The sequence below is a fragment of the Xyrauchen texanus genome, chromosome 34, assembly GCF_025860055.1.
Source record: "Xyrauchen texanus isolate HMW12.3.18 chromosome 34, RBS_HiC_50CHRs, whole genome shotgun sequence".
Lineage (NCBI taxonomy): Eukaryota > Metazoa > Chordata > Actinopteri > Cypriniformes > Catostomidae > Xyrauchen > Xyrauchen texanus.
In genome coordinates, this window is record NC_068309.1 from 38,242,208 (window position 1) to 38,265,688 (window position 23,481).

Sequence of the window (23,481 nt, forward strand, 5' to 3'; positions counted from 1 at the left end):
ATCTTTGTTTGAACATTGACCCTTAACACTTACTTAATTTAATAATTTTAAACCATGACTTGCACTATACATAAGTAATATTGGCATTATATTCATGATGTTAGCCAGAGGGGAACTGGCCCCCACAGTGAGTCTGGTTTTTCCCAAGGTTCTTTTCTCTATTACACAACATCTTATGGAGTGAATCGGTTAAACTGATATTTCGGTGTACCTCTAATTTCAATTTCAACATAAAGGAACATAGTTCAAAGAAGATTTTTAGTATTGAAACTGTGCTGATGGCCTGTCTCAAGAAAAGGTAAAAGGCAGTGACTAACTGTGATCAAAAGTGACACATAATTATCACGGAAATTATGTTAAACAGATGTTTTGATAGATTTACATTTGGGATTGTTGTGAACATCATGTAAAACCAAGAGTAAAAAGCTTTTATCTGTGCCCTATCGTGAATCTACCAAAAATGGTCCCACTTTTAGTTAGTTAACCCTATTGTATATTAGATCACTACAGAACAACAGCCATCTGTTTGATTTCGATGCATATGAAAATGTCTTGCTATAGAAAATAATGTTCTACAGTGTCTCTCTTTATGAAAGGGTATAAAAAACATTGTACATACATTGTTTAGAAACAAAGATAATACAGTTTCATTTGCTGTGTTATATATGTGAGAAAAAAATATTTGAAGGATTTTAAATTAATGGACAATGAGTGTGATTGTTAGAGAGCTTGTTTTGTCAGTAGAATCGCTTAAAATTAAAAATCCATGAGAAACCTTGAGCAGGATGTTTTTGTTGCTTGATACCCCCCCCTTAAATTCAGCTCTTTCATTAAATTACAGTTTATTTGCAGTTTCTATCTTGCAAAAACAAGTAAATCCATAACAAAGCAGTTATTCTGGAATACATTCACATAATTTCCTTTATTTGTGTCAGTGTTTTTAATGTCTCTCTCTTTCTGTGTGTGTGTGTGTGTGTAGTCCCTCCAGTAATCCTGGTCTATCCAGAGACTCAGGCGCAGGAGCCTGGTATAGCTGCCAGTTTGCACTGCCATGCAGATGGCATTCCAAACCCTAAACTCTCCTGGCTTAAGAACGGCCTGGACCTGCCACGTGGATCTAAACAGCTCTCACTTCTTGGTATGAATAACGTTCTCATCCTTTCATCACAGGGATCACATAGCTGAATAAATATACAAACTGACTGACTGATATTCTAACCTTTGGACTACTCATTCATACACTCCTCTGTAGCAGCAGTGTAGTCTTTAGTGTGGTGGGTGTGAATTTGTGACTCCTTGTAAGGATGAAGGTAAAAAAACTTTACTGCCCCGTGTTTCACTAGTCACTGTCACAAACCACAATTCACATAATTCCCGGCCCTCATCACTGCCAGCACTTAGTCATTGTCCTCACCTGTATGTCGTTTAGTCCTCATTACCCCGTGTACTTAAGCCCCGTTGTTTGTTCAGTCCTTGTCGATCGTTGTTTGTAGATGTCTGGATGTCGATGTGTTGCCTTGTCTACCCAATTCGTGTACCCTTGATATTTTCATGTTTTTGGTTTCATTTTCCCCTTGTGGATGTTTCCTTTGTTCCTGTCTTGTATATGTTCATTTTGTTCAATAAAAAACCCGCACTTAGATCCTCACCCCTCGTCTGCCTCCTCCTGCTTACGTAACAGTAGTCATTAGAATGACAAGTGAAAAAATATATTTCAATTTAATTAATATTTATGGAACTTCATAGTTTTTATTATTATTAATATGAATAATTTTATAGTTTAATATGCATTCCTATAACTTTGTTTGAATTTAAGTTGTAATTTCAGCCACCCCTAAAATGTGTCATACCACTGAAATTGCCTGAGCGGTTCATGCTGGTGGGGGATGTGGAGGTAGCCACGTTGGCACACTGAACAGTAAGGAGGAAAGGCCGATAGATGACCTTTAGAGGGAGAGTTCATATGTGATTGGCTAACAGGTTATATTAATTATTGTGTAATGATGATGACTATGAAGCTGCCAATAGAACTACGCTAACGCTTAATTTCTAGACTCGCAGATTATTTGATTAATGGAATCTATTATTAAAGGAATGCATCAAGCTGCTGAGATTCCAAATCGAACCATCAAATCCTTCCAGATGAAAGGCGGCAGGGGCGAGGAGCCTACCCCAAAAGAAAATCTTAAATAATGATTCCCCAAAAGAAAAGAGAAAATGACTAAACAAAATTGCAGACAAAACATGCAATTCATGGTCAGGGAGTACGATCTGAAAAAGATAAGCAAAAATATTAATTTGGACTTTAAAATGAATCAGTGAGTGCAAGTTTGTAAATGTCTGGCTGAATGCATGTGAACCCTAGCAATTAGTGAGAACGTTTCTGGTTACTTGACTGTAACCCGTTCCCTGAAAAAGCGGAACGAGATGCTGCGCTGATTTAGCGCTTTGGGAATGTCTTTTAGGAGTGACCAGCTGTGAATATGTGTACAACACGTCAATGAAATTGACTGGAATTTATAGCCTCTGCTGGTGACATCATCAGGATACACTGGTACCAGGGGCTATAAATAAATGTGCCACAGGTGCATCGTCAGGTATTTTGTCTGAAGAGCAGTCCTGGGGCATCCTCAGTGCAACAATGAAGCGCAGCATCTCGTTCTGCTTTTTCAGGGAACAGGGGTTACAGTCAAGTAACCCGAGACGTTCCCTGAAAAAACGAGATGCTACCCAAGACATTCCCTATCAAAAGCTACACTTTGATGCTGCGCTGATTCACCGGATGTGGGAACGAGAATACCCACGCCGCAGCACTGCAAATGTCTGGACCCCTTATGGTTGTGCTCACAAGAGCGCGAGAGGTCTCAGACATGAGCTTCTGATGTTGACTTAAGGACATAAGGGCCTGGAGTGGCATGAACATCCAACTATACATTTTATGAATATGTGCGGAGAGGACCAGCCTGCCGGACACAGTCCATGAAGTCTTTCCTGATCTGGCATTGTAAACGGGGGTGGAGAAGGCTTCAAGAGTGACCTGATGTACGGCCGAGAAAGGAACCTTAGGCAGGTAGTCAGGATGAGGGTGCAATATTGCTTTAGCCATTCCTGGGGCAAAATCTAAGCAGGATGGCAAGACAGACAGAGCCTGCAAATCCCCAATTTTTTTTAGAGAAGTAACCGCCATAAGAAAAATCATATTGAGAGTCAGAAGTTTATCAGATGCTAAGTCTAGAGGTTCAAAGGGGGATCTCAGCCAGACCCTCAAGGACTATTGCTAAGTCCCATGAAGGGATCCTGGTCCTAGCAGGAAGTCTTAATCGCATGGCTCCACGAACAAAGCGCGCGAGCAGAGGATGTTTCCCCAACGGCATCCCCTCAATCAAGACGTGGCAAGTCGACAGAGTGGCCACATAAACCCTGAGAGTGGCAGGGCATGTGCCTGCTGTTAATTTTTCCTGCAGAAAATCCAGAACTGAAGCAATCTGGCAGTTAACTGGATCTGCATTATGTGCACTGCACCATCTTTCAAAGACACCCCATTTATTGGCATAAATTCTTCTAGTAGAGGGAGCCCTAGCACTTAGAATGGTCTCAATAACTTCAGGTGAAAGCCCAGTGTCCCTCAGTTGGTTCCCTTCAGGGGCCAATCATGAAGGTTCCACAACTCAGGCCGGGGATGAAATATTGGCCCCTGCGCCTGAGACAGAAGATCCCTCCTGTCCGGAATCACCCAAGGCGAGCCATCGAGGAGAGAAATTATCTCCGAGAACCATACCCTGTTCGGCCAATGCGGCACATTAGTAAGAGGCAGGACCCTTGCTGGTGAACCCTGGACAAGCCTCCCAGAAACTGGAGGAAACGCATACAGGCGCATTCTGGGCCATGTATGTGCCATCGTGTCCAGAACCACTGGAGCTGGGTGACTCCGAGAGAGGTAGAGGGGACATTGCGCTGTTTAAAACAGCAACAGAGGTCAACTTCTGCTCTGTAAAATCTCAATCAGATTTGTTCCACTACCTCGGGGTGTATTTTCTACTCCCCGCTGGTATTTTCTTTTTTGGACAGTAAATCTGCTCCCGCATTCAGGCATCCAGGAATATAAACTGCTCTGATTCACAGGAGCTTGCCCTGGGCCAAAAGGAGAATCTGCCGTGCCAGTCTGTTCAGCTGGCGTGACCGTAGACCTCCTTGATGGTTTATGTAAGAGACTACCGCTGTGTTTTCTCCACCCGCACCAAGGTGGCATGGCAGCCTCTCAGATACTGGAGGAAGTACTTCAGGGCCAGAAATACAGCCATCAACTCGAGACAGTTGATGTGCCAAACGAGCTGACAACCCTCCCATTCCCCTTGAGCTGGACGACCACTTAAGACCACTCCCCAGCCCGTCAGGGAGGTGTCTGTCGTTAGCTGCTTGCGATGGCAAGACGCACCTATAGTGGGACCCAAAGTGAGGAACTTGGTCTGAACCACATAGAAAGGGTACATAGTGCGTGGCGTGTAACCCTTATCAGCCTAAGGGGACTGGCCCTTGGATGAAATCCCCTGGCTTTGAGCCACAACTGAAACGGTCTCATGTGCAAAAAGCCCAAAGGAATCACCGAGGACGCAGATGCCATGAGACCTAGTATTCGTTGATACTGACGAACAGTGCAACTTTGGCCTAGCCTGACTTTGCTCAGAGTGTTATGAATGGACTCGATTTGAGTGGGAGACAATCGTGCACTCATTATGATTGAATTCCATACAATCCCCAGATAGGTAGTTTACTGAATGGGAGAGAGGATTCTTTTCTTGACGTTGAGCCTCAAACCCAGAGAAACCAGATGAGCTAAGACTATATCCCTGTGCTGTAATGCCAGTTCTTGTGACTGTGGTAGTATCAGCCAGTCATCTATATAATTCAGAATGCAGATGCCCCATAGTTGCAAAGGAGCCAGTGCTGCATCCATGCACTTTGTCAATGTGCGGGGTGTTAAGGCTAGGACGAATGGAAGAACCCGATATTGGAAAGCTTCGCCCCTGAAAGCAAACCTCAGGAACTTCCTGTGTTGTGGCAGAATTTCTATATGAAATTTAGAAATTTTCGTCCATGAGCTCGATCGTGACCAACCAATCGTGATGTTGGACTTGAGACACAACCATCTTGACGTTTAGCATCTAGAACTAAAATGCCTGACTGAGCAATACAAGCCTTGAAGGTCTAAAATCGGACTCAACCCCCCCATCCTTCTTCGGAACCAGGAACTATCTACTGTAGTAACCAGACTCTCACTCTGGAAGGGGAACATGTTCTATGGCCTCTTTGACCAAGAGATTTTGCAGTTCTTTCCACAGTAGACATACTTGTTCTGGTTTCACGGTAGTGAGATCCACGCCGTTGAAACGCGGAGGACGGCAAACAAATTGAGTTCTGTAGCCTTTTCCTACTGTTCTCAGGACCCACATAGAAACACCCGGCAGTAGCTTCCACGCTGCCACGTTCTCTGAGATGGGTATCAATTTTGACTCTTCCTGTTAAGGGAATGTTGAGTGTTCCACATCCTGGACTATAGCAGGAAACAACAGAACACACAACATTTAGCTTGAAACCACTAACTCCCCAAACACCAGAGGTGGCGGGAATGGAGAGGTTTCGTGGGGGATCGGGAAGGTACAGGTGAATGTCTCACACGACCATCCCAAGGGGGGGCTAACCCCACAAGGCATTTATTCTTTCTTTCTTTTTTTTTTAAAGAGAACGGTTTCTGCACACTGCCTAACAAATTCTATCTCCTAACAGAGGGAAATAGAAAGTTTTTGTGAGGGTTGAGAAGCACAACACACACAGAATGGTCTGAAGACAAAAGACCTGATGAAGCACCAGTGGCGCATCTATTTATAGCCCCTGGTACCAGTGCATCCTGATGATGTCACCAGCAGAAGCTATAAATTCCAGTCAATTTCACTGATGTGTTGCACACATATTCACAGCTGGTCACGCCTAAAAATCAGCAGCAGCATCAAAGTGTAGCTTTTGATAGGGAACATGTGCAATATCCTTGCTAAAGGATAAACAATGTTTGAGATTTGAACACTAGCGATTAGGGCAAGCTTGGATTGTGCAATACCCCTGCAATTGTGATGCATGAAACAAATGGATGAATGTGATCCCAGGCTTTCACCAGATATGTTACGATGATGGAGTTTACTTACTGCTGACGAGAGGTGCACGTGGCTAATGGTTTGAGGGTTGGGCAAATTCATATCTTGTAGCAGGAGAAAACCAGTGCCCAGCTTTGAGTGCCCAGTGCCCAGCTTCGCAAATTTTGATAGACCTTGAGGAGCTGTTGCTGTGCAGCTGTGATTATTATTATTATTTCAATAAAGTCATAAAAATACCATACTTACCTGCTACTAAATGTTACTGCCCTGACCACAAGCAAATTGTGAACACGTATGTTGATGACTAATGTAGAAAAATAATGGGGAGCGTATGCTTTGACCAGCAGATGCAGAATATGAAATGTATGCAGAAACTTGTGTAATGAAATCTGTAATTTCAAACATTTGTGATAAAGCCCCATTGTGTAGTAAGGACCCATAGTTTAGAAGCTTCATGGTATATCACTGATAAAATAATTTATATTCCAGTAACCCATCTTTATGCTGTAATGATGCCAGATCACTATTAGAGTGCAGAGAGCATTGAATTGATAATGAAATGCAGAAATTTAGAGGAAAGCCTAACGCTGTGTCAGGACACATAGCAGCAGTGATACTTCCGCTTTAAGGAGAATGCGTAAATAACCTTATTAAGTCAAAAGACGCTTTGAGATTAATGTGCTATAGGAGTGACCAACAAAACGTGAGAGTATGCTCTTACTTAATGGATATAATCAGAACACATATGCTGAGTACTGCCTGATGACGTGCTTGAAGATTGTATCTCGATTCCCCGATGAGGGTTACAATTAGACATGGAAATGCAGAACAGATCTACATTATTAACCTAAGCTTGGTTGCACACTGCAGGGCACACAATCACCTGCATTATCAGTGAGACCTGAGAAAAAGGTATTTTTTTTATTTGGTGTGATTATCTGAAAGTAATTGTAGACTGTCCACCAAATAGTCTACATTTGCACAGTTCTGTTGAATGATAACATTTATCCTCTTAAACTGTTTTTGTTCTGTCATTTTGAACATATCTTACAGCATGGCTATTATTTTTCTCCCTTTGAAGTACACATGGCAAACGCTATACATTTTTATTTTTGGACTGATCAACAGTCTGTAAACCATTCAGACCTTGGACACATTGATGTGCCTTTAAGTACAGTTCTTTTATCCATTGACTAATCCTCCCATCCATGCAGTAGCAATAAATGTCTTTCTTTAATGAGTACAAAAACATTTATGATCTTCCGTAGAGTTTCACACATTTGACTATAAAATACAATAAAAGGGTAACAGGTGCATATTATTGCCAAGGTTAGCATGCTAGCATTAGTGCCATGAATACAGTATGCAAACATTACAAATAATACATTAACTACTGAATACATCTTACTTTTAATTATCATCTAGTTATAACAGCTTCTCTTACTTATCTAATGTGGATTCCATTCATAGAATAAAGCAGAAAGCATGATTTGTATTAAATATGCAGCCTGAAGCAAATTACAGGTGCAGATGAAGAACTGTACCAGCGATCATTAGGAAAATATAGACAAACTATGTATTTTCTTAATCGTCTGTTTGTTCACAAAATCTCTTCTCAGTCTAAATGTTATTATTACGCTTCACACTGAGCTTATAAGGATGAAAGCAAAGCAGAGCTCATATAGTTACAACAATATAGGAGCAAATTGCATCCCACCTGGAAGCCCGGCTTCACTATATGATGATTGGCCAAGGTCTTAAATGGGCAGGAAGCAACAAACTGCCAATAATAGAAATGATAATGTATGTAATTGACAGCTTGTGAAATGTAAAATCACTGCTGTCAAGTGCAGTGTGTTCAGTGACTCGGAGATACACACACACAGTTATTTGCATACAGATGCAACATTTACTTCCATTTTCATAAACTGATATTTTACCTAATTTGTTGCAAAAAACAGTTTGAGCTGTGTTAATTATATGTGTTTAAAATAAGTTTTTGGTAGCAACATTGCAGATACCAAAAAGTTGTCATGGTCATGGACATGACCATGACAACGTTGCGGTCGCGGCTCGCTTACAACCGTAAGCAAGCCACTCCAGCCGCGCCTCGCATTGCTCCTTCTTCCCACGGGATTGAGGACGGTGCGAGTGGCGCTGGAAGCGATTCGGGGATGGCAGCGGGTGCGGCTCCGTCGGGTACCCCCCCTCGGACCACCCGTCCCCCGGCACGCTCGTTGACTCCCGTCCGTGCTCGAGGCAACAGCAGCTCGCCTCACAGCCAGCTTGCCTATCCTCTAGAGCTAGAGGTGGATGAGCTCGCCGCTGCATCGGAGGGCGCGGTGTCTGACGCGGATGACTCCATTGGGCTGCCGCCTTCGGGCCAGCACGCACAAGCCGAGGCTGACGCGCAGATGTCCGACATGCTTTCCCAGGCCGCCGCCAGCGTGGGCTTGGACTGGAATCCCCCGTCCTCCCCACAGCCATCGCGGTTGGATGACTGGTTCCTGGGGTCCCGATCCCGTTTTTCCCGGAAGTGCACGATGAGCTGACGTCGCTGTGGAGGGCACCGTTCACCACACGACATCACAAAGCCACACGCTCATCCGCTCTCGCTACCCTCGACGGCGGAGCGGCCCACGGGTACACGACGATCCACCCGGTGGATAGGGCTGTTGCGCTCCATCTATGCCCCGGAAACCCTGCCACCTGGCGCGGTCGCCCTGTACTCCCTTCCAAGGCCTGTAGGACAACATCCTCGCTGACAGCGAAGGCCTACAGCGCCGCCGGAACTGGCGATTCCGCCCTGCACGCCATGGCCCTCCTGCATGTGCACCAAGCCAAGGCGCTCAAAGAACTGCACGTGGGTAGCCCTGATCCCAACGTGCTGCAGGAACTGCGCTCAGCGACCGACCTCGCCCTCAGAGCCACGAAGGTCATAGCGCAGTCACTCGGGCAGGCGATGGCCACCCTCGTGGTCCAGGAACGACACCTATGGCTGAACCTGGTCGAGATGCGTGAGACCGACAAGCTTCGCTTTCTCGACGCCCCAGTCTCCCAGTTTGGTCTGTTCGGCGACACAGTCGAGGACTTCACCCAGCAGTTCTCCACGGTGAAGAAACAGACGGAGGCAATATCACATATCCTGCCCCGCCGCAAGACTGCCACCCCGGGCCCTGCCCCGTCTGCTCGCCGAGGGCGTCCCCCTGCGAGGAAACAACAAGCTGCTCCGCCTCAACCTGGGCCCAGCTCTCAGCCCACGCGTCGAGCGCTCCACAGGAAGCAGACGCCCCCCGTCTCACGGACCCCCTCGAGGACCCGGAAGGCTCCCAGGCGCTCCTGAGACAGACGACCCAGAGCCCAAGTTAGCTCCGGAGATGGTAAGACCACTCCGTCCCCCGATGGAGGGCCGGGAGGAGAATTTTCCTTTAACTTTTCTTTTGCCGCTCCCCTTAACCGGGGCAGCGGTACCCAAATTCTCAATAAAAGAACTATTTCCTTTGCCTCTGGGTCATCTGGCCCGCAAATGCCATTCTCACAGCACTCTGCCCCCAGATCTCAACCGTCCCGGCACGCTGGACGCGGCCCCAGGCCAGCCTTCAGCCCCACGACTGTTCCCCGGCCGGCCGGTTCTGACGAGTCCAGAGGACGCCACTACAGGACCTCCTCCTCAGTCACCAACCCGCCCCCTGCCGGATGCCCGGAGCAAGGTAAGTGCTTTGAGTCTTTTCTCAGCACCAGAGCCTCGGGACACGTCCGCGCCTCCCGACAGCGTACTACCTGCTCCACCCCGCTGCGAAACCCCGCCGGGTACGTCAAAAATAACCGTCCCTTTGGTGCCCCAGCACAGAGATTGGATGAGTGGCTTTCACTTCCCAACCCGTCTCGCTGGCTGGCCCGGACCATCTGACTCGGTTACGCAATTCAGTTTGCCAGGCCCCCGCCCCCTTCATGGGCGTCCGCTTTACCGCAGTGCACGGCCAACATGCCAAATTCCTGCGCGCGGAGATCGCTACTCTCTTACTCAAAGACGCGATAGAGCCTGTCCCTCCAACCGAAATGAAGAAGGGTTTCTACAGCCCTTACTTCATTGTACCCAAGAAAGGCGGCGGCTTACGACCAATCTTGGACCTGCAAGTTTTCAATCGAGCGCTGCTCAAACTCCCGTTCAAAATGCTCACGCACAAGTGTATCTTGACAAGCGTCCAGCACCTAGATTGGTTCGCAGCGGTAGACCTGAAGGACGCGTACTTCCACGTCTCAATTTTGCCGCGACATCGACCCTTTCTACGGTTCGCGTTCGATGGCCAGGCGTTTCAGTACAAAGTCCTCCCCTTCGGCATGTCTCTGTCCCCTCGCGTCTTCACGAAAGTCGCAGAGGCAGCTCTTGCCCCGCTCCGAGAAGCCGGCATTCGCATACTCAATTACGTCGACGACTGGCTCATACTAGCCCACTCCCGAGAGTTACTATGCACTCACAGAGACCAGGTGCTCAGGCACCTCAGCCGCTTGGGGCTTCAGGTCAACCGAGAAAAGAGCAAGCTCACCCTGGTCCAGAGCATCTCCTTTCTCGGCATGGAGTTAGACTCAGTCTCAATGTCCGCACGTCTCACCAACAAGTGTGCGCAGTCGGTGCTGAAATGCCTCGCCAAATTCAGGCCAGGCACTACGGTCCCTCTAAAACTCTTCCAGAGGCTCCTGGGGCATATAGCATCCTCCGCCGCGACCACACCGCTGGGGTTGATGCATATGAGACCGATTCAGCACTGGCTTCAGACTCGAGTCCCGAGACGAGCATGGCGCCACGGCACGCACCGTGTGACAATCACCCCTGCCTGCCGAAAAACACTAAAACCCTGGACAGACCTCTGCTTTCTACGGGCAGGAGTGCCCCTGCAGCAGGTGTCCCGACGTGTCCTGGTCACTACCGACGCCTCCAGATTGGGTTGGGGCGCCGTGTGCAAAGGGCACGCAGCTGCGGGCCATTGGAGAGGGGCCCCGCTGCGCTGGCATATCAATTGCCTAGAGTTGTTGACTGTTTTCTTTGCCCTGCGGCGGTTTCTCCCGTTAATTCGAGACAAACACATCCTAATCAGGTCAGACAGCACCACTGCGGTAGCGTACATAAATCGCCAAGGCGGCGTACGCTCTCGCCACATGTCACGACTCACCTGTCGTCTCCTCCTTTGGAGCCAGCAGCGACTCAGGTCGCTGCGTGCCACTCACATTCCCGGCAAGCTCAATGTGGTAGCGGACGCACTGTCACGACAAAGCTTACCCAGTGGAGAGTGGAGGCTCCACCCCCAGTCGGTCCAGCTGATTTGGGAACGGTTCGGCAGAGCCCAGGTAGACCTGCTTGCCTCCCGAGAGACCTCCCACTGCCCGCTCTGGTACGGCCGAACAGAGGCTCCCCTTGGGACAGATGCGCTGGCGCACAGCTGGCCCGCGGGGCTACGCAAGTATGCATTTCCCCCAGTCAGCCTTCTTGCACAGGTGCTGTGCAAGGTCAGGGAGGACGAGGAACAAGTCACATTAGTGGCTCCCTACTGGCCCAACGGGCCTGGTTCTCAGACCACGTGCTCCTCGCGACAGCCCCTCCCTGGCGAATCCCCCTGAGGAAGGACCTTCTTTCTCAGGGGCAGGGCACGCTCTGGAATCCGAATCCAGACCTTTGGAAACTCCACGTCTGGTCCCTGGACGGGACGCGGAAGATCTAGCTGGTCTACCACCTACCGTCGTAGACATGATCAACCAAGCCAGAGCCCCTTCTACCAGGCAGCTTTACGCCCAGAAGTGGCGCTTGTTCGCAGTTTGGTGTTCTTCCAGGGCGGAAGACCCACAGAGCTGCGCAGTTAGGTCGGTGCTCTTATTCCTGCAAGAGAGGCTGAGGGGAGGCTGTCCCCTTCCACCCTAAAGGTGTATGTCGCTGCTATCGCGGCTCACCACAACGTAGTAGACGGCAAGTCCCTTGGTAAGCACGACTTCATCATCAGGTTCCTTAGAGGCGCCCGGAGGTTAAATCCCTCCCGGCCAAGCCTGTTCCCCTCCTTGGACCTCTCGGTAGTCCTCGCGGGCCTCCAGAGACCTCCCTTCGAGCCGCTAGAATCAGTTGGACTCAGGGCCCTCTCTCTTAAGACTGCCCTGCTGATCCATCAAGAGGGTCGGGGACCTGCAAGCGTTCTCTGTCAGCGACACATGCCTGGAGTTCTGTCCGGCAGACACTCATGTGATCCTAAGACCGCGACCGGGCTATGTGCCCAAGGTTCCTACCACGCTCTTCAGAGACCAGGTAGTGAACCTGCAAGCGCTACCCCAGGAGGAGGCAGACCCAGCCCCTTCGTTGCTGTGTCCGGTACGTGCTTTGCATACCTACCTGGACCGCACGCAGAGCTTTAGGCGCTCTGAGCAGCTTTTTGTATGCTTTGGGGGACAGCGGAAAGGAAACGCTGTCTCCAAACAGAGGCTTTCCCACTGGGTTGTAGATGCCATTTCATTGCCTTATCACACCCAGGCCGTGCCCCCACCCTTGCAGGTCCGAGCTCACTCGACAAGGAGTGTTGCGTCCTCGTGGGCACTGGCCAAGGGTACCTCCCTGGCAGACATTTGTAGAGCAGCGGGTTGGGCGACACCCAACACCTTTGCGAGATACTACAATCTCAGGGTTGAGTCAGTTTCATCCCGTGTTTTCTCAGGTCCGAGCCAGTAGAACTCGGTAACACGCTGATGGGCTGGCCGGGTGAATCGCTTGCATATACGCCCTTTCCCTCGCTTGAGGTAAAACAGTGCGTCTTTTTTCCCAGGAGACTCCACTCAACGCGAATCCCTGGTCGATTCCTCCCTAGCCCTCATGGGTCCGCAGTTCGGCGGAGGAACTTGCCGACCCAATCAACTGCGGGTACTCAGATCTACCCTGTACTGGAATAGGTGCTCCACAGAGTAGGGACTCCTACGCGGTCTCCCCCTGTGTGTATTTTCCGCAATACGGTCCCCTTACGAGCAGACCCGCGTTTTCCTTGGGTAAGTTTCGGCTGCCCCCCGGCCGCCGTGTGTAGCAACTCCACCCTCGCTGAGGCTGGATCTGCCACGCGCCACTTCCACGTGTCGCCTAAAAACACATGTGACGTATTCACCACCATACCTCCCCAGTTGGGCAGGGGTGGTCTCCGCGGGTCTTTTCCCCCCTGAAAGTATGGGAAATCGGGTAAGACCCCCTTCCCTCAGTGCGTGTAAGGGCTCCGGCTGTCTATTGCTCTATGCAAGAAACATAGAGAGAAAAGAGGCCCAGCCAGGCTTGGCCCGTTCCCAAGTTGGCAAGCGTCGCCTTGTTCCCCTGCCTAGGGTAACCAGAAGGATCCCGATGACTTTTCTGGGGCATTGGGGAAGGGTACGTGCCCTGGCACAGCTGGTCGTTTGGCATGTAACAAATACCTGCCCGCTCCTGTGTCAGCAGAACACGTACACGGCTCAGCGCATGGCGGATTTAAATTGGACCCCTAGTGTCACTTCTCCGACACAACGTGGAGAGAGCGACAGACGGGGAACGTCTAGGTTACGGATGTAACCTCCGTTCCCTGATGGAGGGAACGAGACGTTGTGTCTTCCTGGCCACGTCGCTGAACCGAACCACTGTAGTGGCCAGAACCATTTCCGGCTCCTCAGAAAAATCCTGAATGAACTCTAGTATTTGCCTCGCCTTTATACCCGTATGTCCGGGGGCGGGGTATGCAAATACTGACTGCCAACTTCTCACTGGCCTTTTTTCAATGGATCAGAGGCATATTCGGCGCTCAAGAGAGACCCCTAGTGTCGCTTCTCCGACACAACGTCTCGTTCCCTCCATCAGGGAACGGAGGTTACATCCGTAACCTAGACGTTTGTGCTTCCCCACTTTTGATAAGCAACTGAAATAGAGTAAAATATTGAGATAAAGGCCTACTATAAAGTGGGAACACTTGATTACCTTATTAATATTATTTGAAAAAAAAAATCCATTATTATTTTTTATATCTTTATATGCTTTTGGATCATTATGGTGTAAATCTTGGTGTTACACCTGAGACTTTCTGCCCTAGCGGCCACCAGAGTTCGCTAGGTGTTTAAGAGACTTTTAGTTTAAAGTTATGTTTACCTTCTTGTGTCTCAGTTCCTGGTTCCTGACCTGATTGTTCCCAGATGTTTCTCGTTTACCTTGTTTGCCCCAATGTATTTAATGTCCTTTTGTTTGCTTGTGTCTTTGTCAGTTGTTATTTCCTGTTACCCCTATGGATGTGACCAATGTGCGTATTATACAGTGACCTTTATAATATGCGGGGGGTCCTTTTTTAAAGAGACTTCAACCAGATTCTCTAGTCTAAAACATGCAAGCATGTATTTAGTTGACTAAATTTTGTGAAATTAAATTGTATCTTGTTTATTCAATAAAAAAAATGCAATGCAGTCAATAATATCCAGAACAATATCTGGGATTCAGACTGTGTACGATACAATGGCAAAATTTCATTACCAGACCATTTAAACTATTTATACACCAAACAAACAGGCAGCAGACTCACAAATAACAACAGCTGGTGTCTTCCCTAAACAATTGACCACAAATATTTGGGTTGACTCTGTTCAGCTTGCCTCCCTGTCAGCCATGGAGTAGACAGAAGATGACCACTTTTAATCCAGGACATCACAAATGGATTAGGGTCAAAAAGATCTATGGGTGGTCCATTTATGTCAACAAAAAGAAGAGAAGATAAGCTCTTTTCATGAAGTAAGTCTGTTACAAGACTTGGTGTCTTTGTCATTTATGGTAGAGGATCCCATCTCATGTTCTGCGGAGGTAGCTAGCTAGGTTTTACTTGCAGTTCTAATTTTCTTCAGGGTTTCTCCCTTCAGTGTCCCTTGCAATTTAAAGTCTCTAAATTCCTCGACTGCTTGTCTTGTGGATTCACCAAGAACTTTAGCCAGGTTGTGCACCTCAGTGTCACCGAACAAGACAAGTTCTTCATGCTGTTTTGGCCATTTTGACATGTCAAGGGGCTTCAGTAACTCCACAAGATCATCGCTTGGCAGTCGTTGTTTCAAGCTGTCAATAACTGCTTGAAAAAAATGTAGGTTGACTTATTTTCCCCTTTCTCTCACCAATAATATCCACCCCTTTAAACTGGCCTGCTGAGATACACTATTCAGCTTTTGCAGTAGATTTACCTACCTGACATTTTAGTGCTTGAAGCATTGTAGTGGCTGCTGTCAACACTTGTGTGTTGCATCTCTTCTCTGCAGCTTAAATTATAGGCTCTGAAGTTCCCATAAAACATCCTTCATACATGCCAAATCATATAGAAAACTTGCATTTGTGATGTGCTTCAAAAGTCCTTTATTTTTGTCTTTCAACCTAAGTCTGAGATTTTTCTTTCCAGTTGGAAATATTTTGCTAGTGCAGGGAAACTTTTCCACACTGCTTTTACTGTGTTAAAACTACTGGCTACCTTTCTAATTGTGAAGAGCTGGCCAATTGTTTTAATGTCCAGATCTTTTGCTGCCTCTCGTAATAATCGTGCATTATTGTGGAACTGTTGAAACAAGCTTTACAGTTTTGAGAGGAACACTTCAAAATGACTGCAGCCAGATACAGTTTTTAATGAATCATGCACAGATAACTCCAGCCGGTATGCCAAGCAATGGATGGATTTAACTCTGGGGAAGTCATGTTTTAGCTTCACAATCACTCAATTTTTTTTGGTCTGTCAAAACTGAAGCCCCATCAGCAGCAATTCCAATGATATTCTTCTGCAGAATTTTTTCATCAAAGCCAGCTTTCTGTAAACTCTCTAGTGACATCAGATCTGACAAATATGATTAGAAAGGCAACACCAAATACAGTGCTCTCATCAATTGTTACACTAATGCGAGAGTTTTTAGCTTTTAAATTGGACACCACCCTCTTTTTCATTTTCTTTGATATGTACTCTATTATCTCAGCACATGAGTGATCTGTGCGGTGCACCTGTCCCATAGCAGTCCAAAAGTGAAGCTCCAAGATGACAGTCTTAAATGACAGTCTTTTTTTTTGCAATAGTGTATGCAGTCTGGGACGAGGGGGGCGTGTCTATGCACGCCCAGACCCTAATTGGTCTAATCAGCCAAGGAGAGGGATAAATGCAGCGGAACGTGGCAGTTCAGGAGAGAGGGAGAGCTACAGGCAGCTTCCCTGTATGCATTTGTTTGTGATTGTTATGTTTGCATTTATTAAAACATTACTTTGATACTTCATTCGGTATCCCGGCGCCTCCTTTCCATTGAACCCTGTTACATTGGTGCCGAAGCTCGGGAAGGAGGAGGGATGCGCTGTCGTGGAGTCCTCTCCACTGCCATCCATCAAAGGAGCAGCCACGGCCATCCGCCAGGGAACGGAGGAGTTGCTGCTGACCACCTGGATGCAGAGAAATGGCCACCATCCGAGAGGGGAGGAAGGGCTCGCTGCCGGCCGCCTGGAGTGGTGGAGCCACTGCCAGGGGCGGAGGAGTTCCCTACTGGCCGCCAAAACGCAGCAGGGTGTTCCATCCGCCAGGGGTCTGAGGAGTGATCGAGGACCTGGCGATGGCGTGTCTGGTGTCTTTTTTCTCTCTCTCATTTGTTGCTCTGCCTTGCACTTTCCCTTTCCCTCTCCTCTTTTTTGTTTTGTTTTTCCCTTCCCTTCCATCCCCTCATCCCCCTCCCCAGCCCTAGAGAGGGCTGAGTTACACAGTACTAAATTAGCATGTTATCTCATTGATCAAGTGTTTCTGTTATTCTGGTAGGAAGTGTTTCCTTCTGTTTCAGGTCTGATATTTCCATAGTCCTCTGATGTGATGTACTCTCCCTGTGTTTGTAAATTGCTCCTACTACTCACTACTTCATTAATCCACTCATCAGAAATATACAGTCTAACTCTTTTGTCAACAATGTCTTTGCATCCTTGCATTTGGTGAATCATATGCTCCCATCCTGTATGTACAGCTAGGGATTTCTGTCCTTCCAGCCACACCACTTCTCTCTCTAGTCCAGCAATCTGGCACATCCATATCCTGGGATGGTTGAAGTACTGGTAGATCATCACTAGCCTTAAAAAAAGATGTTGATATATGTATACTTGCATATACCAGGGCTACATATAAATACTAAAAAAACCTACTCTGTCCTATCAGTGTTTCCTCTTGTCTCCCTGAACTCCATATTAACGGACATGTCAGATGTTCTCTGCCTGTTTCCTAAAAACATCAGTACAAAAACAGTAGTGTTAGAGTCTGACCATTAAGGCAAGTACAATCACCATTATTCTCCCTATCACAATAAAAATTAAGGTTTATGAACATGGATGGACATTAATTGGAAACAGCAAGATTGTTGTGTTAAAAGTACAATGTATTGTACTCTCCTGTACTTCCCTATCATTTTGGTTGCTCCCTGTGTCATGTAAACAACACCACATGTAAACACACTTTAAATATTACTATTCAAACAATGCTGTTCATTTTAAGACAACTGGGACCAATATGAATAATCCTGTAATTTCTCAGCTGCTTCAACAACTTACTTTTATTTTTGTGTCTTATGTCTGATCCTTTTCTCTTACTCATGTGAAAATAATAATACAAATATTTATGTATTTTATTTATGCTAGTAGTTGCAGTACTATGTGTAAGCAAAAGGACATGGGTTGCATTTGCTGATAACAATGGATCTTAGCACTTTTTTATTTGTGATATTACGAACGTTCTTTCCATTTCTACAAGTCTTTCTAAATATTATCTTGACATGAATGTGCATCTAAATGCCTAAAGTGCTACTTAAGAGTAGTCGTCTGTTCACATAGTAATGAAAAGTCAATCACTCATAATTGTAACTTCATTATGGCTTCATTATAACCTTTTGAATAATGATTTAAAAATACAAACAAACATTAAAACATGTAATTGACCAGCAGCAAATAGCATATTTTCTTAAAAATGCAATAAACCAACTACATATAAGAGTAGTGTCAGCTATTTCGTCTAATTTTATATTATTTTTTATTTTTAAATATAATTGATGTAATATTAATTACTAATTAAGTATTATATTAAATATAATTGAATAGAATATAAAGTGTTCTTTAATTACAACCAAGCTACATGAAGTGTAAACATCCTAACTGTAAAGTTTAGGTGTAATTTTGCGGTTGTCCAGCTGGTGTCCTTCACAAGTCTGTCTACTCAAAATGCACTTGACACTGACAATCTATGATTACTTCAGAGTGCTCATAGATCTTTGTCGATTTTTAAGAGCTTATTAAGTTACAATGCTTTTGAGAAACAGCCTGCAAGTCTATGTTTCATAATTTTTACAATCTATTATTTTTTGGAAAATGCAGGCCTGACCACCATATATCGTTTTACTTCATACAATAAGAGGCTGTATTTTAATATACAAATAATCACTTTACAGTCAACTTATTACTTTGTGAATTAATGTGCATATGAATGACACCATCTTAGTTTGTTTATCTACAACATGTTTTTAAATATATTATCATATCATCATCAAATCATATCTTCTCTGTGTTTAGACGCCTCCAGTGATGGCATGAATGAAAATGTCTGCAGACACTAAACAACTTCCTTTCATGTTTTGGAGTAACAGTGCATCACACAGTTCTGGGAGCACTATGTATGTGCATTCATCCATCCTTATGACTTTACTATGTGGATCTATAAGATATTTTTCAAAAGTGTCAACAAACCTGCTCTTCAGCTATGTGGCAGTGCTCATAGAAAGTGCTGATAGGATCTGATGAGTGCTATTGATGTGTGGGAATACGAGCTGGTGCAGACACAGTGTAACTGGGCAGCCAAGTCTGGTTGTGCTCTGCAAGAGATAAACTAATACCATGCAGCATGCTGAGCGATGATGAGCTCTAACTGACTGCAGCTGGGTGTCGTTTGACTGTGCTGTGCTGCTGGAATAGGAGAAAAAAGCAACTCAAAGTGATACACATATAGTGCATGGTTTATCACACTTCAGAACTAGTATCATGGCTTGTGCTGTTTCAAACAATATATTGGATAAACAAGGATGTATGTGTTTGTGTGTGAGAGAGAGAGAGCGAGAGAGAGAGAGAGAGAGAGAGAGAGAGAGAGAATGACGGAGTGTGTGTGATCACCTGTTGCCACTCTCAAGCAGAGATGCTCTCAGCTTTCTCAGTGGAAAAATAGTGTCCAAGCTCTGGAATAGGAGAAAAAAAGCAACCCAAAGTGATAGTGACATATAGTGCATTCCAAATAGAAGAAATTATTCGAAATGAGCAATGTTGTAGGATTAGTCAAAACAGAACTTAAAAAGGGAATATGCCATAAATTTCATCACTTCTGAACAGGTACTAAAACGGTTCAAGGAACGAAAACAAAAAATTGTGTATTTTTTTTTCGCAGAGCCTGAGCAAAATGGGAAAAAAATCCCTTTCAATTGTTCCGTAACGATCATTTTATATGTAAATGCTGGTTGGTTAATAACAGGTTAATTTTGTTACGATAAATATGGTTTATCACAGTACATCTCTTCCTGTTCCTGGAAAAATTTGGCTTCTCTCTTTTTAGTAGGACATCCTGAATGAAACTGCATCACACATTTCTTTGCCTATTTGTAATTTGAAGTTGTAGCCTTCCGTGACATGCTGAAGACCTTTTTGACAACTATACTTTATAGGGTACAACGGGGTTAAAGGAACACCTTAAGAAAAAACTTTGTGGTCACAAAATGTATCAAGATCTAAGTTTTTGAGTATTAAATTCAGAGAAAAGGTCTGAGAATTTCTTGATAATTAAAAAAAAAAAATTGCCATTTTATAACATCTCAAGTATTCTATATATGTATATAATATAAGCAATATCACATGAGCAAGAGTGTGATATGGCCGTACATCAGCACTGCTGTGATTCGGCCGTAGGTAATTACAGCGGTACTGATTTAGGGCCATATAGCACAATTTTGAGTGTGATATTGCTTATATACAACAGTTCAATGAACAAGTACATTTGTAAAAATTAGGAAAAACTGAGTACGGTCATAAAAACACATTTATGCTTGGAACTACATTATTACGCGATGGACCAGAATATGCCGTTGCTGGTTCAAAACAAATGATGCGTCCAAGCCTTCTTTAGTAATTAAAAAATGTCACCTCAGAACTAGTATCATGGCTTGTGCTGTTTCAAACTATTATTGGATAAACAAGGATGTGTGTGTGAGAGAGAGAGAGAGAGAGAGAGAGAGAGAGAGAATGACGGAGCGTGTGCGATCACCTGTTGCCTCTCTCAAGCAGAGATGCTCTCAGCTTTCTGAAGATCAGATTTCTCAATGGACAAATAGCGTCCAAGCAGGGGTAATTCTACCTATTTCACGGTAGCTGGTGCACAAGAATCATTCACTATAGAAACTGCAATGTCCTCCACCATTGTAAACAGCACCCATTGTGTAATTAATCAGTCTGTTTTGTCTCTCAGCTGTGATGAGCCGTAATGCTGAAATTGTTTGTTTAAAGCCATTTAAATCTATTTCTTAAATCTATTAAGCTTTAGTTGTGTAGTAGTAATACATGCGATCACGAAGATTCGTTTTATGTAGACATTGGCTCTAAACTTCACGTCAACTAACTGGCTCATATTACGCACAAAAATTATCTTTTGCCACCACCTGCTGGCTAATATATTATATGTAATATAAAAAATAAATACATGTAAAAAAAAAAAACCGACTATGCACTACTCTTACACTTTAGTTTAGAACTGCACAAACACAAGCGGAGTGAAGCGTCCGAGTGCTGATGGTGTCAGACAATCAATACTCATGGAACTTCAATCGTCCAATCGGAATTGAGGACTGGAACTAACTGTTGTATGTATATATGTGTGTGTGTGTGTGTGTGTGAGTGTATACGTGTGTGTCTATATATATATATATATATATATATATATATATATATATATATAGTTGACTTCAATAAAACCAGTTAATTTAGATTTTACTACATAATACTGTACAGCCAACAAAGGGACTAATGTATGTGCACACTGGAGTTTTCCCATTTATCATTTACCTTTTCTTTCTTTTCCATTTTCAAAATATATATTTTTTTCTGCTGGGGGAAAAAAAACACAAACGCTCAATAAAGCCACGTATTGGGTTTTATAAGCTGTAGCAGTATAAGATACACCACAGGGAACCTCTTATAGGTTTTAAGGATTCCTCCCATGTTATTGTTAAATAGTGTTATTTTGCTCATTTGAGAACAAAATCCTTTAAGTTGATGGTAGCTTTTTCTTACTTTTGAGATTAAAATTATTGCCCTGTATTTGCTTGTAGATTGTGTTGGAAACATGTGCTTCTGTGTGCATTTTTTGAGGAATTCATAGTGAGGAGGAAATTGCAATCAATTATACAGTATAACTGTTTATTGTATTGTGTTTTTGTTTTTGTTCAGCTAATGGCAGTGAACTACACATCGCTAGTGTGCGTTATGAAGACACTGGGGCTTACACCTGCATCGCAAAGAACGAAGTTGGCGTGGATGAAGACATCTCGTCTTTGTTTGTGGAAGACTCGGCACGCAAGACATGTAAGCAATCAAAGCTATTTCAAAACACATTTGGAATAATTCTTACTACACTGAAAAAAAGTAGTAACTTAAAAAGAAATGTGTTTCATGCTGTAACATCTAAATGAAGTCAAACATATTATTTAACATCACTGAATCATAAAGGTACACCAACAAATCTAATTCTAAGGTTGCCTTTTTTTAAAGTGTAATTTTATACTTAGCAAAGATATGTATATCTAAAACAAATCTAATTTAACGTTTTGTTTGCAGCTTACTTTTGCCAGGAATAATTTGTCTGAGTGATAGTACAGATAGTACAGACTGAGTACAGACTGAACTGGAAATGCAAGCTTCTCTGAAGAAATTTTGTACTTCACTGCATCTTAAAAGTCCAAGTTTGGTGAACTCAGTCTCCAAGTCCCACAAACTTGTTACTGAATGGAATTTTGATGTGCCACTTCTGAGGGCTCTTTAGTGGAGGATGCAGCAAACTACTGTTATCTGACACTGTGGCAGGAACAGCATCACTGTCTACTGTGAACCAGACACCTAAATCATATTTAGAAAGTGCACTTCTCTACACCTGAATTCCATCTTTGCGTTGGAATTCTGTTGTTTTATTTTGCGAAAATGACCACCTGACTGCTCATTATCCAGCTTATTACAAGACTACTTGCCAAATAAATACGTTAATGGGCATGCAATATTGATTTGCAATGAAATTGTTGTTATGTGAGAAAGAAATCACTGAACAGCTGATTTGCACCTCCGGTTTGAGTTCTGGTGGTGTTTATTTTGTGAAAATGACTTGCTTATTATCCATCTTATTACAATACTACTTGCCAAATAGATAAATAAATGTACACAAAACATTGATATGCGTGTAAGAGAGTTCGCAAAGTGATACGAGAAGTAGCAAAGATGACTCGCAATACCTGGATAAGCGGTCTGATATGACTTAATCCCCATATGAGTGGTTGTTAATCAGAATGTTTGATGGTGCCATTGACCAATCAGAGTCGAGTATTCAAGAGAGCCGTTTAATTATCCTGGTTGTAATGCTCTTCTCCATCATTTGATTAATTACTGCTGATATGAAAATGTAGGCGGGATCAATGGCTATATATTATAATGGCTTTAAAATAAAAAAATAATTAATTAGTATATCATTGTCATTCCTGTCCAAACACACCTCCTTTCTATGCAATTTAGGCTTATTTTTGATTGCGTTTCATTCACAAAAATCGCCTGCCACAATATACATCTTTTTCAATCTGGCAACCTTGCCTGCGAGTGTGGTCTCTGTCTCTCATCTTCGAATAATAAATAAATAAAATACTTAGCCCTCAATAGTGCAATATTATACTCATCATTCGCACACAGAGGGGGCAAGTGAGAAAAAACTATTTAGAGGAATAGTTCTTTGTGTTATTTGAGACACAAAGAACTATCCCTCACACTTGTATGCGAATGTTACTCTGGCAGTAATCAATTATCAGTGTCAAGCAGCCTGTTTTATTCAGTTGTGTGCTCAATGAGATGCCAACAGTGTACCTGCGCATCCCTAAAATGTCCTAAAAATTCTAAAATTTACTTTTTAAAATGTAAGGCCATCTTAAATAAATTACAAGAAGTCTAAAATTTTGTTTGCTGAGGTCTTACATTTTGGCCTTAACTTGAGACGCTAAACAATTTAAGCTCTTTTTAACTTGATATAGCATCTAAAAACACAAA

At 44.3% G+C, this 23,481-nt stretch overlaps 1 protein-coding gene across 1 annotated transcript in view; it reads left to right on the forward strand.

The window, feature by feature from the left end:
- Positions 1 to 23,481, forward strand: part of LOC127627389 (follistatin-related protein 4-like) — a 451,612-nt gene that overhangs the window by 412,453 nt on the left and 15,678 nt on the right. The window contains exons 9-10 of the mRNA XM_052103721.1: positions 980 to 1,138; positions 21,631 to 21,765. Of these exons, the coding sequence (XP_051959681.1) occupies positions 980 to 1,138; positions 21,631 to 21,765 (294 nt within the window). The remainder of the gene's footprint in view (positions 1 to 979; positions 1,139 to 21,630; positions 21,766 to 23,481) is intronic.